This window comes from Oncorhynchus mykiss, chromosome 13 (assembly GCF_057628025.1).
Source record: "Oncorhynchus mykiss isolate SJ-2025 chromosome 13, ASM5762802v1, whole genome shotgun sequence".
NCBI lineage: Eukaryota > Metazoa > Chordata > Actinopteri > Salmoniformes > Salmonidae > Oncorhynchus > Oncorhynchus mykiss.
Window position 1 is genome coordinate 22051568 of NC_143034.1, and position 18928 is coordinate 22070495.

Below are 18928 nucleotides of genomic sequence, written 5' to 3' on the forward strand. Positions count from 1 at the left end.
GTCCTGTAATTACAGTGGCCAAACAAGTTGCCAAAAAAAGTATTTAACTGCTCCCTCTAGCGGACACATAGGAGTAACGTTGTTGAATTCGTTTCATTTCAACAGCAGGCAGCTGAAGCAAGGCTTGGCAGAATGGTCGGCTGCCTTGATTACAATTAATTTGTCATTATACATTTAATTAACCATCAACGCCATCCAAACATAACTGTGCGTTTGATACATGTATCTTCTGTTTTGGCGTCAAGAAGAGTGCACGAGAAAGAAAAAGCGCCTTGTTCTGGAGTCTGACCGGTGTAACGACACAGATGGGACTGCACCATATAACAAGCAACGACGTTTCCCATTTAAAGTTTTGGATGAATGCTTCAACATAAGAATTGTAACTGAGTTCACACGAATAAGGGACGTGTTTCATATTATTTTATTGACACGTTTCGGGTCAATGTGTTTTCCCAAGTGAAAACATGGCTAGTTAGCTTCAGGTAGCTAACTCGCTAAAAGGCTAACTGCATCAGTCTGGAGCAGGGTTGAGATGTTCGTCTAAATTTGGACCGAAGCTAGCTAATCCAGGTAGCTAGCTAGCCACTGACAACGTTTCTGTGACAAGCTGTCAAACCCATTGTATGTGGGATTCTTTTTATCTGGTGATTATTGATTGTGCGTGTTGGGAAAACTTGCAGATCGAAACTTTGATCACATTTGCTGGCGGAGTTGTGGAAACCAATGTTTCATTGACATCGCAAAGTTAGCCTGCTCGCTACCAAACGTGACTACTATCCTCGACCAGTCAATGGAATTCCGAATGAGTCATTTCGGGTGTTGTCCTCCAAAATTCGAAAAGCAGGAGGACAGCTTCTAGAATCCTACAAAAGCTGATTTCTCATCCCGCTACACGTGGGGTGAGACCTATATCGAAAGGAATAAAATCTGAATGTTTCCAAACATGGGGTCTTTAAAAGCACTTCAAGAATGGTGTCGGATACAATGCGAGAGTTACAACGATGTAGACATCAAGAACATGTCATCGTCTTTCCGGGATGGCTTGGCATTTTGTGCCATAATCCACCGATATAGACCGGATTTGATGTAAGTATTTAGTTAGTTTCAATAAACTTTCTCCACTTCTTCCCAGGCCTAAAATAGGCGATATTGTCCCTCTGAAACAATACATATTTAGAAACATAACACGCCAGTAACAAAGTGGGTTTATTTAACACATCAGGGCAAAATGTCAATATTGACAAGAATTCTAAAATAATGGAACTCACAAACTCATCAAGAATTTAACAATTTGTTGCTCCAAAATACGATCACTAAATACAATGTTTCAACGTGCTGTTACAATGTAACAACTGTTAACAACAGAACTAACGTTATCTGGGTGCTGAACTTCGATACCATAATGCGTGACTGCTGATTTCACTGTAATCTAATCCTAGCAGAACACCCGAGTACACTAGTGTTCCTTGTCAAACTCTAGGCTAAATGAACTGATCTAGTTCTTGCTTAGTTAAATTTAAAAAAATCTAGCCTGTAACTAATAATAATATAATGGGGTGGCAAGTTAGTGCTCTCAGCCAGAGCCAGACCACCTTCGGAATGATGTAGCCAGGGAACTAAGTTTGTCCTCACCGTCACAGAACTGTGGAACGGAAACCTTTTGAACTCGATCAAGATCATGTCACTTCAACATGAAACTAAATATAGGGAGGGTGTGCCCTCTAGCTTGTGTTGCTGTTTATCATTTTGGCACCAGTGTTTGTGTGCACAAATATATGTTTTGCTAACCTACATTGCCTTTCGCCACAACAATCAGTGTTCCACCAACAACGTTGTTGTGAGCTATTACAGCCAGCAAACCTAGGCTTGACTTGTAGTCCAGGTGTCATTGCAGAGACTGTTTCTAAGCAGCGTTAGAAAGGGGAAAACCAAGGGTAAGCCAAGTGTGCTGTACGGTATCTAATGTGGGTTGACGGGTCTGGCCCTGTCTGTAACAACACACCCCTTTTCCTGTGTGGGACTCGCACACACTGCAGTCGCAGAACAAGGGCACAGTTAGGCCGCAAACTAACTGCATTAAAATGATTGCGATGATGGGCTGCAAGGAGGCGGAAGATGGTAAATAGAACTGCCTTGGCTGAGAGTAGGAGTGAGCAAACAATGATGCCTCCCATTCAATACAGTACAGATGATTCAGGTACAACCATGCACCTCGTACTGTAACTCTGTAACTGTAACTGCTGTGTAAAGGAATGTCTTATTACTGTACAGCAGATGTCACATGTTCTGTGTCCATGTCCTTCAACGTGTGTGAAAACCAAGCGTGCATGACCTGCATGCAGGATCTCATACACACTGCACCAGTACTACCCACGGCACCTATCCTGGCTTGTGTGTGTGACAGGACATGAGATCACACGACGTGACCTAAGCATTCAACTACTACATACAGTAGAAAGGGAGTGAGTGAGTGCAAATGACACCACATATGTTACAGTACATCTTCCTCTATGGGTCAAAGGCTGAAGATCCAGCTCTACCTCTGTCTCCTGAGCTCAGAGCTATTTGGCCAGTCAGCCTCATCAGCCAACCAGCAGCGCTGCAGGGGCCTGGCCTCTCTGTGACTGTCTTCAGTCTGATCCAGACAGACAGGCCGTCAGGGTAATCTGCAGCAGGGGCCTCCTCCTGCCAACCTGCATTTAGCTCTCATGCTACTCTAGCCAGCTGGTGTACAGTACTGCACAGCGATGCTACTCTAGCCAGCCGGTGTACAGTACTGCACAGCGATGCTACTCTAGCCAGCCGGTGTACAGTACTGCACAGCGATGCTACTCTAGCCAGCCAGTGTACAGTACTGCACAGCGATGCTACTCTAGCCAGCCGGTGTACAGTACTGCACAGCGATGCTACTCTAGCCAGCCGGTATACAGTACTGCACAGCGATGCTACTCTAGCCAGCCGGTGTACAGTACTGCACAGCGATGCTACTCTAGCCAGCCGGTATACAGTACTGCACAGCGATGCTACTCTAGCCAGCCGGTGTACAGTGCTGCACAGCGATGCTACTCTAGCCAGCCGGTGTACAGTACTGCACAGCGATGCTACTCTAGCCAGCCGGTATACAGTACTGCACAGCGATGCTACTCTAGCCAGCCGGTGTACAGTGCTGCACAGCGATGCTACTCTAGCCAGCCGGTGTACAGTACTGCACAGCGATGCTACTCTAGCCAGCCGGTGTACAGTACTGCACAGCGATGCTACTCTAGCCAGCCGGTGTACAGTACTGCACAGCGATGCTACTCTAGCCAGCCGGTGTACAGTACTGCACAGCGATGCTACTCTAGCCAGCCGGTGTACAGTACTGCACAGCGATGCTACTCTAGCCAGCCAGTGTACAGTACTGCACAGCGATGCTACTCTAGCCAGCCAGTGTACAGTGCTGCACAGCGATGCTACTCTAGCCAGCCAGTGTACAGTACTGCACAGCGATGCTACTCTAGCCAGCCAGTGTACAGTACTGCACAGCGATGCTACTCTAGCCAGCCAGTGTACAGTGCTGCACAGCGATGCTACTCTAGCCAGCCAGTGTACAGTACTGCACAGCGATGCTACTCTAGCCAGCCGGTATACAGTACTGCACAGCGATGCTACTCTAGCCAGCCGGTATACAGTACTGCACAGCGATGCTACTCTAGCCAGCCAGTGTACAGTACTGCACAGCGATGCTACTCTAGCCAGCCGGTGTACAGTACTGCACAGCGATGCTACTCTAGCCAGCCAGTGTACAGTACTGCACAGCGATGCTACTCTAGCCAGCCAGTGTACAGTGCTGCACAGCGATGCTACTCTAGCCAGCCAGTGTACAGTACTGCACAGCGATGCTACTCTAGCCAGCCAGTGTACAGTACTGCACAGCGATGCTACTCTAGCCAGCCGGTGTACAGTACTGCACAGCGATGCTACTCCAGTTCTTATCACTGACAGCGTTCAGCACGCCACTGTACTATACAGATGACTTATCTGACTGAAACCTAGTAATGTCATTCAGGATCAGACCGGGTCCAGTTCTCTCTGACTGAAGTGGCTCTTGGTTCAGGGTTAATAAGCAAGGTACAACAGAAGCTATAAGCCTGACCAAGGTTGGGTAGCTGCATCTTGTATTATTTCCTCAGTACCAACAATAAGCCTTATTCAGTAGATCCATCGATGGGTTCAGACAGATTGGCCACTATCAGTTATTATTCCGTCACTATTGACCTCAGTTTCATGTGATTTCAGTGCCTCTACGGTCTCCTCGTGTCAGACGTGTTTTGTTTGATCTGTCATTCTCCCATGCACATGACGCTAGTGGCCTCCGTATTGTCTCTCTTTTCCCCTTTTGTGTATTTCACTTCCCGTTTCCACCGTGACAACGGTGTTCTCTACCCTGACACGGTGTTCTCTACCCTGACACGGTGTTCTCTACCCTGACACGGTGTTCTCTACCGTGACAACGGTGTTCTCTACCCTGACACGGTGTTCTCTACCCTGACACGGTGTTCTCTACCCTGACACGGTGTTCTCTACCCTGACACGGTGTTCTCTACCCTGACACGGTGTTCTCTACTCAGACACGGTGTTCTCTACCCTGACACGGTGTTCTCTACCCTGACACGGTGTTCTCTACCCTGACACGGTGTTCTCTACCCTGACACGGTGTTCTCTACCCTGACACTGTGTTCTCTACTCAGACACTGTGTTCTCTACTCAGACACGGTGTTCTCTACCCAGACACGGTGTTCTCTACCCAGACACGGTGTTCTCTACCCAGACACGGTGTTCTCTACCCAGACACGGTGTTCTCTACCCTGACACGGTGTTCTCTACCCTGACACGGTGTTCTCTACCCTGACACGGTGTTCTCTACCCTGACACGGTGTTCTCTACCCAGACACGGTGTTCTCTACCCAGACACGGTGTTCTCTACCCAGACACGGTGTTCTCTACCCAGACACGTGTTCTCTACCCTGACACGGTGTTCTCTACCCTGACACGGTGTTCTCTACCCTGACACGGTGTTCTCTACCCTGACACGGTGTTCTCTACCCAGACACGGTGTTCTCTACCCAGACACGGTGTTCTCTACCCTGACACAGTGTTCTCTACCTCTGTGTTTCTCAGTTGAACCTTTCTGACGGGTTGAGGTTTGTTTTCTCCCACACCGTGCAGCTCACCCACCCAGACGGTTCAACATGTCTCCTCTTTTCTCTTTATACTGTCCACGCAGCAACATCACCAACAAATATGCTGAGGACATTTGACTACATGCTGTGTTTTGTTGTTAACCACCAGAGCATGTAGCTTAAAGCAGACCATGTAGCTTAAAGCAGACCATGTAGCTTAAAGCAGACCATGTAGCTTGTTGGCAGCGACAGCAAGTCCACTCACACACAGTACAGGACTTAATGGTGAGGATGGTTGACACACCGGTGGCGATGGCAGGCCCCTCATCGAAAATCAGCTTGTGAGCAGGGCAGCAATACTTGTTGGATTAGGTTCTCAGTGCCATGTCATGGTCTGCAGTGTTTCTCCCCCCAAAATGTGCAATGCTTGCAGAAGGAGAGGATTAAGTCGGTCTGGAACTGTTGGCAGAGAGAAAAATGTGCTGTTTTTCCAGTAAATTTCTTGCAATTCTATACATTTTTCCATGGAGCCGAGATAACATTTTGCAGTGTGAAAATGAATTTCCTTCAATTATACACATTTTGCCATGGCTGATTCTGTGTTCTTATGCACAAACATTATAACAAAATCAATCAGGGCCCCATGTACCCTAACCCTGTGTGCCCCATCACTGATCCAGCCATGCCAAAAATACCCCCATCTATTGTTAGTAGAATCTTTGTTTCTCCCTGACTGTTTAGCTTTTATTGATTTCTTGTTCTCAAAGATTATATTCTAAAAAAATGTGATAGGTCAATTATTTTCTACATTTTTGTTGTTGTGGCAACAACAGTTTAGCTCTGTTCTGGTCTGTCGAAGCATTGCTCTGATCTGGTCTGTCGAAGCATTGCTCTGTTCTGGTCTGTCAAAGCATTGCTCTGATCTGGTCTGTCGAAGCATTGCTCTGATCTGGTCTGTCGAAGCATTGCTCGGATCTGGTCTGTCGAAGCATTGCTCGGATCTGGTCTGTCGAAGCATTGCTCTGATCTGGTCTGTCGAAGCATTGCTCTGATCTGGTCTGTCGAAGCATTGCTCTGATCTGGTCTGTCGAAGCATTGCTCGGCTCTGGTCTGTCGAAGCATTGCTCTGATCTGGTCTGTCGAAGCATTGCTCTGTTCTGGTCTGTCGAAGCATTGCTCTGTTCTGGCCTGTCAGGCTGTCAACTGTTGAAGCACTGAGGGGCACCTCTCCAGAGACTCCAGTGTTACTCAAGGAGGATTTGGCAGTGGCAGTTGCTGCACTTTGCACAACTTTGAGTAATAGCAGACTGGGCTGTAGCATTAGCGCTTTAGCACCAGTAGGCCTACAGCAGAGTGGCAGTGTGTGTGACGTAGCGCTGGGTCAGGACGGCTAGGATAAGTGCATTTGGGGCCATGGGAGTCAGATTAGGGGGAGAACAGAGCTCACTTTGTGCAATGGGCTGCGTTATACCAGTCGGTGGGCTGGCTGTGCTATAGGCAGTCTAATACTAGTCTATTGGCTGGCTGTGCTATAGGCAGTCTCATACCAGTCTGTGGGCTGGCTGTGCTATAGGCAGTCTCATACCAGTCTGTGGGCTGGCTGTGCTATAGGCAGTCTCATACCAGTCTGTGGGCTGGCTGTGCTATAGGCAGTCTCATACCAGTCTGTGGGCTGGCTGTGCTATAGGCAGTCTCATACTATTCTGTGGGCTGGCTGTGCTATAGGCAGTCTCATACCAGTCTGTGGGCTGGCTATGCTATAGGCAGTCTCATACTATTCTATTGGGCTGGCTGTGCTATAGGCAGTCTCATACCAGTCTGTGGGCTGGCTATGCTATAGGCAGTTTCATACTATTCTGTGGGCTGGCTGTGCTAGTGATGTTTCCTGTATCCAGACTGAGAACCAACAGGTTGGTGTTTTTTCTATTTCCCTTCTTTAACAGAGCAGAGACTTTGCGTCCAAAAGCAACTCTCAAAGGTTCTAGTGTGCGTCCCAAATCCCACCCTATTCCCTACATAGTGCACGACTTTTGATCAGGGCCCATAGAGCTCTGGTCAAAAGTAGTGCTCTACATAGTTCCATTTGAGACACAGACCCAATTTTACGGCAGGATGTTAACTGGTGGGAACATGAGGTTTAGTTCCCTGCTCCAGGCCCAGTCAACCAGCCACCTACTCATTACTGCTGTGTTGAGCCAACCTGCTGTCCTTTCATCACAGTGGGGTTCACCCATAAAACACTGTTGATGTTGATGGGTGCTGTGGCCCCATTCTCAATGAAATATAGAGGTAACTGGTTGTGTATGGCCAAACACTGTCTGTCGTTCTGTTCGGATCCTGATGTTGTTTGATGGGCCATCACTCAAGACTTTTCAGATCAAACCGACTAACCCCCACTAAATTCTAATAGTTAGCCTAATTTCAGTTTGTGTGACAAAACAAACAGTCATTGCGTAGAGAATCATTGTACCATCTAAACCACTTTGAAAAATATTTTCCATAACCCAAAATATAGTATTTTCAGCTGTTTGAAGCTGGTGTACAAAACCCAAAGTAAAAGACGCAAAAGCAAAACTTCAGAACGGAAGCATAAAAATAGCACTTATAGAACATATCTACCACTTCTTAGACATGCTTTCAATGGGAATCAATCTATAACTGATCTATAACTCAAATTTCTATGTGAATTTGGTCGGGTTGCCCAAAAAGTGACATATTATAGCTTTAATATGCTATATGGGTTATTTCTGGTCAGGTTAGATGCTCACCCTTTTACCTAACAATAGCATTGTGATCTCTCATAATTTGAACGTAGTCTTGTGATTGTATCAATGATTTAGAGTAGGTTATTTGTTTAGATTTTAAATGTTGTCTCTTTCCCCCCTGTCATTCTAGAGACTTTGACTCCCTCTCCAAAGAGAATGTCTACGAGAACAACCGTCTGGTGAGTCACTAGAACACATATCACTTCTCCACACACGCAGACACACTCTAATAGCCTTGGCCTAGATGTAATGATTAGTTGTGAACCAGCTAGTGACTTCATGTTGCCGAATACTGTAATTAGCTGTGACAAGTGAGTCATGGTCGTCACTCTGGTTCCCTTCTCTGTGTCTGTGGTGGGGTATGTATTGGGTGAGTTCTGTAATGCTAGAATACAGTGTAACCAGGTGTAGGCCTACTAGTGTCTATGAGACGGGGTAGTGTTGTTTTGGAAGGTAATAGAGATGAGTAACAGATGTCACGTGGGTGAGACAGTGGAGCAGTGTCTGCAGTTAGTCAGCTAACTATCATACATTTTCATCTGTCTGTTTCATGTCTGTCTTTCTATGTCTCTGTCTGTCTTTCTGTGTCTCTGTCTGTCTGTCTGTCTGTCTGTAGAGAGCATAGTTGTTTATTGGTTCCTGCCGGAGCCTGACATGTGAAGGGGGGAGGGAAGGAGAGAAGGGGGGAGCGAGAGCAAGCAAATGAGGACAGGAAAGAAAGACAGAACAGTTAACCAAAGGGAGGATATGAAAAAGAAATCGTCCTCCGCTATCGGTTTGTTTGTAGCAATCATTTAAATAACAAAGCCACATATTTGTTTATCAAAAACTGCAAAGGTGCCAAAATAACATTGCCCTGATGTTGAGTAGGGTTTGGTTAGCCTACTTATAGAAATCCTCAAACTGAGCTTGAGTGTTGTCTACTGAATGCTACTAGTTACATTTCTTTCCAATTATCCAAGAGCTTTTTCAGGGTTGAAGCAGTTGGTGGTCGAAATAACTGTTTGTTTCACTGGCAGCATGTCGGATATCTGTGAACATTTGCAGTGTTTCACTGTAGCTACAGCATTAGCCTGAGTTAGCCCGAGACAGCCTAATCCTGAACCCAAACACGCAGCATGCTAAACTAAAGCTAGGTGATTAACGTCCAATCACTGTCTACACGGTAGATTTCAGTTGTTCCCCTGCGTTTGTTTACCATTGTTTCTCAGACTTATCTGACTCCTGATAATCCTTGAAGGTTTATTCATCATGGGACGTTCTGTTTCGAGTTAATTGCCAGAGTTGATCTTGCTGCTGGGATAGCATTCAGCTCAACTACTGTCTGCAATCTGTCGTTGTTTTGACTGAAATTACATGAATATGTCTGTTTTTCACATGCAAAAACAGCCCCCGTTCACTGGTTTGTTTAAATGTACACCGTTTGTAACAGTTTGTTTACATGTACACAGTTTGTTTACATGTACACAGTTTGTTTACATGTACACAGTTTGTTTACATGTACACAGTTTTGCATCAATTGTGGCCCTGTTTACTGAACAGCTGCCAAGTGATTGTATTATCCCCAGTGTTTTGTAACCTGATCAGCTTTGCGTCCCAAATGGCACCTATTCCCTACATATTGCACTACTTTTGACAAGAGCCAAATGGACCCTGGTCAAAGTAGTGCACTATATAGAGAATAGGGTACCATTTGGGGCAGATAACTATTAAGGCCTTCATTTCCTCAGTGGAATTTTTCATTAGGCAGGTAGCATTTAATTATGACCTGGCCGGCTGTAGCATTTAATTATGACCTGGCAGGCTGTAGCATTTAATTATGACCTGGCAGGCTGTAGCATTTAATTATGACCTGGCAGGCTGTAGCATTTAATTATGACCTGGCAGGCTGTAGCATTTAATTATGATCTGGCAGGCTGTAGCATTTAATTATGACCTGGCAGGCTGTAGAATTTAATTATGACCTGGCAGGCTGTAGCATTTAATTATGACCTGGCAGGCTGTAGCATTTAATTATGACCTGGCAGGCTGTAGCATTTAATTATGATCTGGCAGGCTGTAGCGTTTAATTATGACCTGGCAGGCTGTAGCGTTTAATTATGACCTGGCAGGCTGTAGCATTTAATTATGACCTGGCAGGCTGTAGAATTTAATTATGACCTGGCAGGCTGTAGCATTTAATTATGACCTGGCAGGCTGTAGCATTTAATTATGACCTGGCAGGCTGTAGCATTTAATTATGACCTGGCAGGCTGTAGCATTTAATTATGACCTGGCAGGCTGTAGCATTTAATTATGACCAAATGACACTGAGGTTTTTGAAGCAGGAGGTCAAGTATCAAAGTCTACATAGGCACGTACACACACACACACACACACACGATAAAATAACTGATGTCTGTTTTCACATCGTCTTTCTCCATTCTTTCCCTCCCTCCCTCCCGTCCTCCTTCCCTCCCTCCTCTAGGCGTTTGAGGTGGCGGAGGAGGAGCTGGGAATCCCTGCTCTGCTGGACCCAGAGGACATGGTGTCCATGAAAGTGCCTGACAGGCTGAGCATCATCACCTATGTATCCCAGTACTACAACTTCTTCACCAACAAGTCCCATGGTCAGTAGTACAGCTCTTACTATTTGTCAGAAAGGCATATTTGTTCTACATATTATAGTTCTATCTGAATGTTCCACAACGATCGCTTACTGACCGGTGGTCCAGTACTCCTGGGCCTTTAGTACACAGCTGTAACCTAAACGCTTCGCTGGCTGGATGAGAAGTGGTCCTGTGTTATTAGATGCGACAGTATCACTGACAGGCCATCACCGAGTCACTGCTATACGATTGCATTTGTAACTGATCTCTCAAAAGGCCCTCTGGGTTTTATAGTGCTCTGACGCAAAGGAAAATATCTACAGTTAGCCAATGCATAAACTCCATTAGAAATTGACTGATACCATCTCCCTCTCCTGTAGCCAACCCCCCCTGCTTGAAGAGGTCCAGTGGTACAGGCCACATTGAGCCGGCCCAGAAGAGACCGGTGGCCCCCCTGGAAGACAAAGTGGTTGAGCCCGAGGTAAGGGCTACGATGGTATCGGGAATCAGATTGTGCATGAATACATGTGGTAAAGAGGTCAATGGAATGCGACCAAAACAATGGAATTGCCATGGAAACGCGTAGGGGAAAGGTCCTGAATCTCCTCATTGCCCCCGCAGCAATATTAGCCAACATTTAGGCTATTGTTTATATGTGTTGCTAGCTTCCAACCAGAACATTAAGCTAGCTAAAACCGTCAACACAATCAAACAGACTATACGGCTACAAGTAGTGAATGGCGCTACAAACAGACTACACTAAACAAGTTAAATGTCTTACCTGTGTTGAAATGTTTTCCACACACATAGCTAGCTACGTGTAGCCTACTTGAACACCGGCTCCCCACAATTCCCCGCTGTCCCACGCCGAATAGCCTGAAGCCAAAGGGCTCTTCTCACAGGCTCTATTTCCCAACGTGGGAGCACTGTGAACCGTAGGTCGGGATTTCTGACCTGGTGTATGTTATTTCTGTATAACAAAACTCCACGACAAAGTTGCCTCTTTTACACTGGGGGTCAATGGGAAATAATGTTTTCCTTGTTATTACGTGGATATCGACTTGTAATATGCAGATATTCTGGATTTACCGATTGCGTGTATGATGTCATTCACACGATTCTAAGCCTTATTAATTTAAACTAATGGCTGCGTGGACCCCAGGAAGAGTAGCTGCTGCTTTTGCAACAGCTAATGGGGATCCTAATAAAATACCAAAAATACGACATTGATTTAGCTTTTATTGTACATGCATGATAACTAGAACGAATTCATTGTATTTGTTTAACATAACAGGGAAACTATTTGTGCTGGTATTTTGGCACGGACAAGACTCGGACAATCACTGAAAACGTGTTCTATAAAACATTGACTGTCACAGTATCAGGTGTCAATGCTAACGTGTCCGATGCATGAATGGACTGTTGTCTGTCTATGGCATCTTTTGGTGTGACCGTATGGTAGAGGTTGGGTACTCGTTGGTGTGCGAGTGTTTCGATAGAAGTCACGTTGTCCGTTACATCAACGCGGTACGGGATTGAGTAATTCTATTGACTAAATACATTTTAGTCTTATCTTGTAGGATAGGCCATCTCAAAAAGATGTCCTATAAGAGAGTATTGATGTGGACTATATCCTGTAAGTTTAGCCTCCATTGTTTTTCTTTTAAAGATAGCCTTTGTATCCTGTCTCTCCCCTTCTTCCGCATGCCCTTTCTTCAACTTCCTCCCACCGTCCCCCCATACCGGCCTCCTCCCTTCTTCCCCCTCTTTAGACAGAAATCCACTCCTCCTCTTCCCCCTCTTCTTCCTCTTCTTCCTCTTCTTCTTCCTGGCCTCTGAACTCCTCCCCTCTCTCTGGTCCTGAGCCTAGACAGTAGGATGGGGGGTGGGGGGCTAGGGGGATCAAAACCGTTAGGTCAGTCATTTTGAACTTTAACCTCTGTACATAGTTAGTGTCTATTTAACACTTGTTTTATACTACTAACGTTGTGTGCCAAGTTTGAACACTTGCTGCTAAACCCTTTGACTTTTAACTCAACCTAAAAACACCTGCTAGAGTTTCTTACATCACTAGTACTAGTGTTCTACTAGACTTTCCTTGCTAATTAGCGGCTGGTTTGGAACTTGGTTTACTACTTTTCCACTTAATACATATCACTTTTTAATATCAAGACAATGTTTTTCAGCGATTATAAAATACATGTAGCTAGTTAAGGCAATGACTCTAAGCCGAGGAGGCGATGGAAATATAACAGACTGGTTGTAGCTAGATAAGCAGAATGAATCCTCCACATCCTCGATCCTGACTCCATGTTTGATCTCCCTCCACCTCCCTCCCCCCTATCCTCTCCATCTCCCCCATCCCACACCCCCTCCACCTGCGACCCTCACCCCCTGGCCACCTGCCTGCCACGCCTGTGCTAGCTGAGCCTACCTGGTCCGATGGGTACGGACGGAGAGGTACAGGCGGGGGTGAAGCGTAGCACCCTCAGCAGCAGCTGCGCCGCCTGCCAGAGGCACGTCCACTTGGTGCAGAGGTTCCTGGTCGACGGCAAGCTCTACCACCGCAACTGTTTCAGGTGAACACCCGTTCAGTTACTGCATATCTAGTCTGCACAGCTACTACAACATACTGCTGAGTCTGTTTACTGTATAATGATTAAACACTGCTATTCCAGTGACTCAAAACAGACCGTTTATATCCTCTGTTGACATGTATTTCCAGAGTTTAGAGAAATTCAAGTGTTTAATCAATGTGCTTACCACAGAGTTTGTCAGAGTCTATGTCAGACTATAGTCTAAATGTTGCCTCCTGCTCTCCTCTCTCTCAGGTGTAGGGAGTGTAGCAGCACTCTGCTGCCTGGGTCCTACAAGCTAGGAAACGAGGTCGGCTCCCTGGTCTGCACGCATCACTTTGCCAGGTCTGCCTTAGCCAATCAGAACGGCCGACCGGACCTAAGCAAGCGACCGACAATGGTTCCATCCGTCAGGATTGGTCGACCCATACTGCCTCAAACTTCTCCTCCTTCTGGGAGGGACCAGGCGGCAAAGACTCCGCCACCAAAAGAGACTCCGCCCCAAGAGACGCCACCAAAAGAGACTCCGCCCCAAGAGACGCCACCAAAAGAGACTCCGCCCCAAGAGACGCCACCAAAAGAGACTCCGCCCCAAGAGACGCCACCAAAAGAGACTCCGCCCCAAGAGACGCCACCAAAAGAGACTCCGCCCCAAGAGATGCCACCAAAAGAGACTCCGCCCCATGAGACGCCACCAAAAGAGACACCGCCCCATGAGACGCCACAAAAAGAGACACCGCCACAAAATGAGACACCACAAAATGAGACGCCACAAAAAGACACTCCGCCACAAAATGAGACGCCACAAAATGAGACGCCACAAAATGAGACGCCAACAAAAGACTCTCCGCCACAAAATGAGATGCCAACAAAAGACACTCCGCCACAAAAAGAGACTCCACAAAAAGAGACTCCTCCCCAAGAGGGCGTCACCAATGAGGATTACACCCCCACACCAACCAATGACTCTGACTCTACACCATGTCCTATCTCAACGACAAAAACAGACTCTTTGAAAACAGAGAACGGGAGGGAAGACGGTGCAGGGGAAAGAGAGGTCAAACCTCCACCCTCCGTTCCTCCCAACCCTTTCGATGACATCGAGGAGGAGGGGGAGGAGACTCCGACAACAGCCAAAGTCACAGCCAAGGGGGTTATCCCTTCTACACCTGTCAGTCATCTAGGACTAGGGGACAGTAAGCCAGTCCCCATCCCTCGCCGCTTGTCACAGCCCTCCCCTCCACCTCGTCCCGCCCCCAGGGTCCGCCCACCCTGCGTTGACAACCTTGCGGTCAATGGTAAGTGGTCGATTTAAGGTGATTGACAGCTGAAATAAGTTAGTGCTATTTTCTACTGTAGATCCTCAATTGAACTGTGAACTGTGAACTCCATCCTAATATAAAATATATGAAAAACCTCTGATTTTGACTCTCAGGTGATCGTGGTGAACACAGGAGATGTCTTCCTCCAGCTCCCAGACCTCGAGAAAGATCCCACTCCCCTGGAAGGTTCAGTATACTGACTAACCTATCTTTACTAGTCGACAGTGATTGGACTACTTCATCTGTTTCTCTCCCAGTCTCTGTCCAGCAGTCTTTGTGTGTTAATGCATGTTGATGTTTTCATGCACTCATTTGTCTTTGTTGTTTTGTCTCCCCCCTCCCTTTATGTTTCTGTCTCCCCCACTCATCCTGTCTCTCAGCTCCAGTCTCTCCAGCGACGCCCCCAAACCCCCTAACCCGCCCTGGCTGGCCCTCGTCCAATCCCAAGAACCCAAGAAGAAACCAGCACCTCCCCCTCCCCCTGGAGTGGCCACACCCCCACACACTGGTTCATTATCTTCTCTAAAAGGGGAGGGCTCCAGACCACCCACGCCCCCTGCACCCGCCAACCCCTTCGATGAGGAAGAAGAGGAGGTGGGGTCAGGGGAGGGGTCAGTAGGAAGTTTGGTTTCTCCCACTGTGGTGGTGAGTCATCCGTGGTACAGCATCTCCCAGGCTGCAGACGCTGCGGCTGACCCAGACACGCCCCCCATTGGGGGTATTTCCTCCCGCTCTGCAAGCCCCAATGGCTTCAGGTGCAAGAAACGCCCGGCGCCCCCAAAGCCTGTTCCAAAGGCCCCCGGCTCTAACTCAGGTCAGTGGGCCTTGATGGCAACAGGATATGATAGAGGTTGGTTAGAGAAGTGGTTCCCAGACCGGGGGACCTAGGACCTACCCACAGGGGTACTTGAGAAGACTTATCAGACCATAGACTGCCTGGTAAAATGTACTTCAGGGGTCCTCTGGGCAGAGCAAAATTCAGTTGGTGGTACAGTAACCAAAAAAGGTTGGGAACCACTGGGTGAGAGCATTGGACGAGTTGTAGCCACTTCACCTCAAATCATGTCAATCATGTGTCTTGTATGTCCTGCACAGCGCTGTGGTTTTGTTGTTGTCATTTTGAAAGTTACCATTCGATGTGTATACATGGATGTTCACAATGTTTTTTTCTCCATCCTCCTCCCATCCAACTCTACTTTGTTTTCCATTTCAACTTCTGCTCCTTTTTTCTGTTTTCTGATATCACTTCATCCCTCTATTTCTTCAGCCCTTCCTCACTCCCAGCCCTCCTCTTCCTCTCCCTCTCCAGCTATTAGCATAGAGAGCCTATCCTCTGCCTCCGACCATAGCTCCTCCCACCCAGCTTCCCTAGGGGGTGGGGCCACAGGCGATCAGGACAACCCTTTCACCAAGAGCGTATCAGAGCCCTCCATCTGTGGGCCCTGTGGTGGTTTCACCCCCACCCCCTCCACCTCAGCCAATCGCCTCTCTCCGAGCCCCTCCCCTCCTCCCCAGCCAGCCAATCCTCGCTCTGCTCCGGCCACTCCGCAGAGCAATCGGAGCGCCAGGCCCCCGCCCCCAAGACCTCCAACGACACCCAGCCCCCTGGCAGCATCAAGTGCTATCCCAGTTCCACCCCCCAAGGTAAGGGATTCTGGACCTTTCATTTTTTTCACCATGTAAAAATACATGAACTGCACTAACTTCCAAGAACCTTTTAATGATTCAAGATATTCAATGTAATGAGCTTTATACCTAACTAACAGATACTATGATCATTATTTAATACCTTGACATTCATCTCTGTCTTCTTCTCTCTACTTCCAGCGGACTTGTAAGGAAAACCCTTTCAACAGGAAAGCCTCTCCCTCCCCCAAAACCAGACCCCCTAGAGGCCCTCGCCCCGCCCGGCCCCCCGCCCCTGGACACGGCTTCCCCCTCATCAAACGCAAGGTGAGATTGTGAGGACACCACAGTCCGCTAAAGTTTGTAATTCAATGAGTCACTCGAGGATTCAGCATCAGACAGAGTCTTTTTTTTAATGGAATGTGGTGACAAGCCAGCAACAGTCTACTATTACTGCTATTACCATAGGCAACGGTATTGGTTATAGTTTGACTAGTGGCACTAATGTTTTCAAAGGAACAACTCAATCTGGATGTAAATAATGTGTACTGTACCATATTGTATTTTTTTAAAGATTGCAGTGCTAGTGTGTTTTGTGATGTGTGTGTGTTGTCCAGGTGCAGTCAGACCAGTACATCCCAGCTGAGGACATCCATGGAGAGATGGGAGAGCTGGAGAAACAGCTGGATGAGCTGGAGCAGAGAGGAGTGGCTTTGGAGAGAAAACTACGCGATAACCCCAATGGTAAAACTATCATATAAACCTCTCAAGACTACTCTTATGATATAGGGAGGTTGCGTGGTCCCAGATTAATAGTCAGGTTAATAGTTTAATCTTCAGGTCAATAGTCTAATAGTCAGGTTAATAGTCAGGTTAATAGTCTAATAGTCAGGTCAATAGTCTAATAGTCAGGTCAATAGTCTAATAGTCAGGTCAATAGTCTTAATAGTCAGGTCAATAGTCTAATAGTCAGGTTAATAGTCAGGTCAATAGTCGAATAGTCAGGTCAATAGTCTAATAGTCAGGTCAATAGTCTTAATAGTCAGGTCAATAGTCTAATAGTCATGTCAATAGTTAGGTCAATAGTCTAATAGTCAGGTCAATAGTCTTAATAGTCAGGTCAATAGTCTTAATAGTCAGGTCAATAGTCTTAATAGTCAGGTCAATAGTCTTAATAGTCAGGTCAATAGTTTAATAGTCAGGTCAATAGTCTAATAGTCAGGTCAATAGTCTTAGTATTCAGGTCAATAGTCTAATAGTCAGGTCAATAGTCTTAGTAGTCAGGTCAATAGTCTTAGTAGTCAGGTCAATAGTCTTAGTAGTCAGGTCAATAGTCTAATAGTCAGGTTAATAGTTTAATCTTCAGGTCAATAGTCTAATAGTCAGGTTAATAGTCAGGTTAATAGTCTAATAGTCAGGTCAATAGTCTTAGTAGTCAGGTCAATAGTCTTAGTAGTCAGGTCAATAGTCTTAGTAGTCAGGTCAATAGTCTTAGTAGTCAGGTCAATAGTCTAATAGGTTAATAGTTTAATCTTCAGGTCAATAGTCTAATAGTCAGGTTAATAGTCTAATAGTCAGGTCAATAGTCGAATAGTCAGGTCAATAGTCTAATAGTCAGGTCAATAGTCTTAATAGTCAGATCAATAGTCTAATAGTCAGGTGAATAGTCTTAATAGTCAGGTCAATAGTCTTAATAGTCAGGTCAATAGTCTAATAGTCAGGTCAATAGTCTTAGTAGTCAGGTCAATAGTCTAATAGTCATGTCAATAGTCAGGTCAATAGTCTAATAGTCAGGTCAATAGTCTTAATAGTCAGGTCAATAGTCTTAATAGTCAGGTCAATAGTCTAATAGTCAGGTTAATAGTCTTAGTAGTCAGGTTAATAGTCTTAGTAGTCAGGTCAATAGTCTTAGTAGTCAGGTCAATAGTCTTAGTAGTCAGGTCAATAGTCTAATAGTCAGGTTAATAGTCAGGTTAATAGTCTAATAGTCAGGTCAATAGTCTTAGTAGTCAGGTCAATAGTCTTAGTAGTCAGGTCAATAGTCTTAGTAGTCAGGTCAATAGTCTAATAGTCAGGTTAATAGTTTAATCTTCAGGTCAATAGTCTAATAGTCAGGTTAATAGTCTAATAGTCAGGTCAATAGTCTCAATAGTCAGGTCAATAATCTAATAGTCAGGTTAATAGTCAGGTCAATAGTCTAATAGTCAGGTTAATAGTCAGGTCAATAGTCTTAATAGTCAGGTCAATAGTCTTAATAGTCAGATCAATAGTCTAATAGTCAGGTGAATAGTCTTAATAGTCAGGTCAATAGTCTTAATAGTCAGGTCAATAGTCTAATAGTCAGGTCAATAGTCTTAGTAGTCAGGTCAATAGTCTAATAGTCAGGTCAATAGTCTTAATAGTCAGGTCAATAGTCAGGTCAATAGTCTAATAGTCAGGTCAATAGTCTAATAGTCAGGTCAATAGTCTTAATAGTCAGGTCAATAGTCTTAGTAGTCAGGTCAATAGTCTTAGTAGTCAGGTCAATAGTCTTAGTAGTCAGGTCAATAGTCTTAGTAGTCAGGTCAATAGTCTTAGTAGTCAGGTCAATAGTCTTAGTAGTCAGGTTAATAGTCTTAATAGTCAGGTCAATAGTCTTAATAGTCAGGTCAATAGTCTAATAGTCAGGTCAATAGTCTTAATAGTCAGGTCAATAGTCAGGTCAATAGTCTAATAGTCAGGTCAATAGTCTAATAGTCAGGTCAATAGTCTTAATAGTCAGGTCAATAGTCTTAATAGTCAGGTCAATAGTCTTAGTAGTCAGGTCAATAGTCTTAGTAGTCAGGTCAATAGTCTTAGTAGTCAGGTCAATAGTCTTAGTAGTCAGGTCAATAGTCATAGTAGTCAGGT

At 45.8% G+C, this 18928-nt stretch overlaps 1 protein-coding gene across 2 annotated transcripts in view; it reads left to right on the forward strand.

The window, feature by feature from the left end:
- The first annotated feature begins 61 nt into the window (after window positions 1-61).
- Window positions 62-18928, forward strand: part of LOC110485691 (MICAL-like protein 1) — a 29734-nt gene continuing 10867 nt past the window's right edge. The window contains exons 1-11 of one of the 2 annotated variants that reach the window (XM_036940337.2): window positions 62-1086; window positions 8058-8106; window positions 10395-10536; window positions 10896-10996; window positions 12940-13094; window positions 13347-14389; window positions 14527-14599; window positions 14794-15227; window positions 15681-16057; window positions 16241-16366; window positions 16657-16783. In XM_036940337.2, the coding sequence (XP_036796232.2) occupies window positions 932-1086; window positions 8058-8106; window positions 10395-10536; window positions 10896-10996; window positions 12940-13094; window positions 13347-14389; window positions 14527-14599; window positions 14794-15227; window positions 15681-16057; window positions 16241-16366; window positions 16657-16783 (2782 nt within the window). In that variant the 5' untranslated portion in view covers window positions 62-931. The remainder of the gene's footprint in view (window positions 1087-8057; window positions 8107-10394; window positions 10537-10895; window positions 10997-12939; window positions 13095-13346; window positions 14390-14526; window positions 14600-14793; window positions 15228-15680; window positions 16058-16240; window positions 16367-16656; window positions 16784-18928) is intronic. The other variant, XM_036940338.2, reaches the window with a different exon arrangement.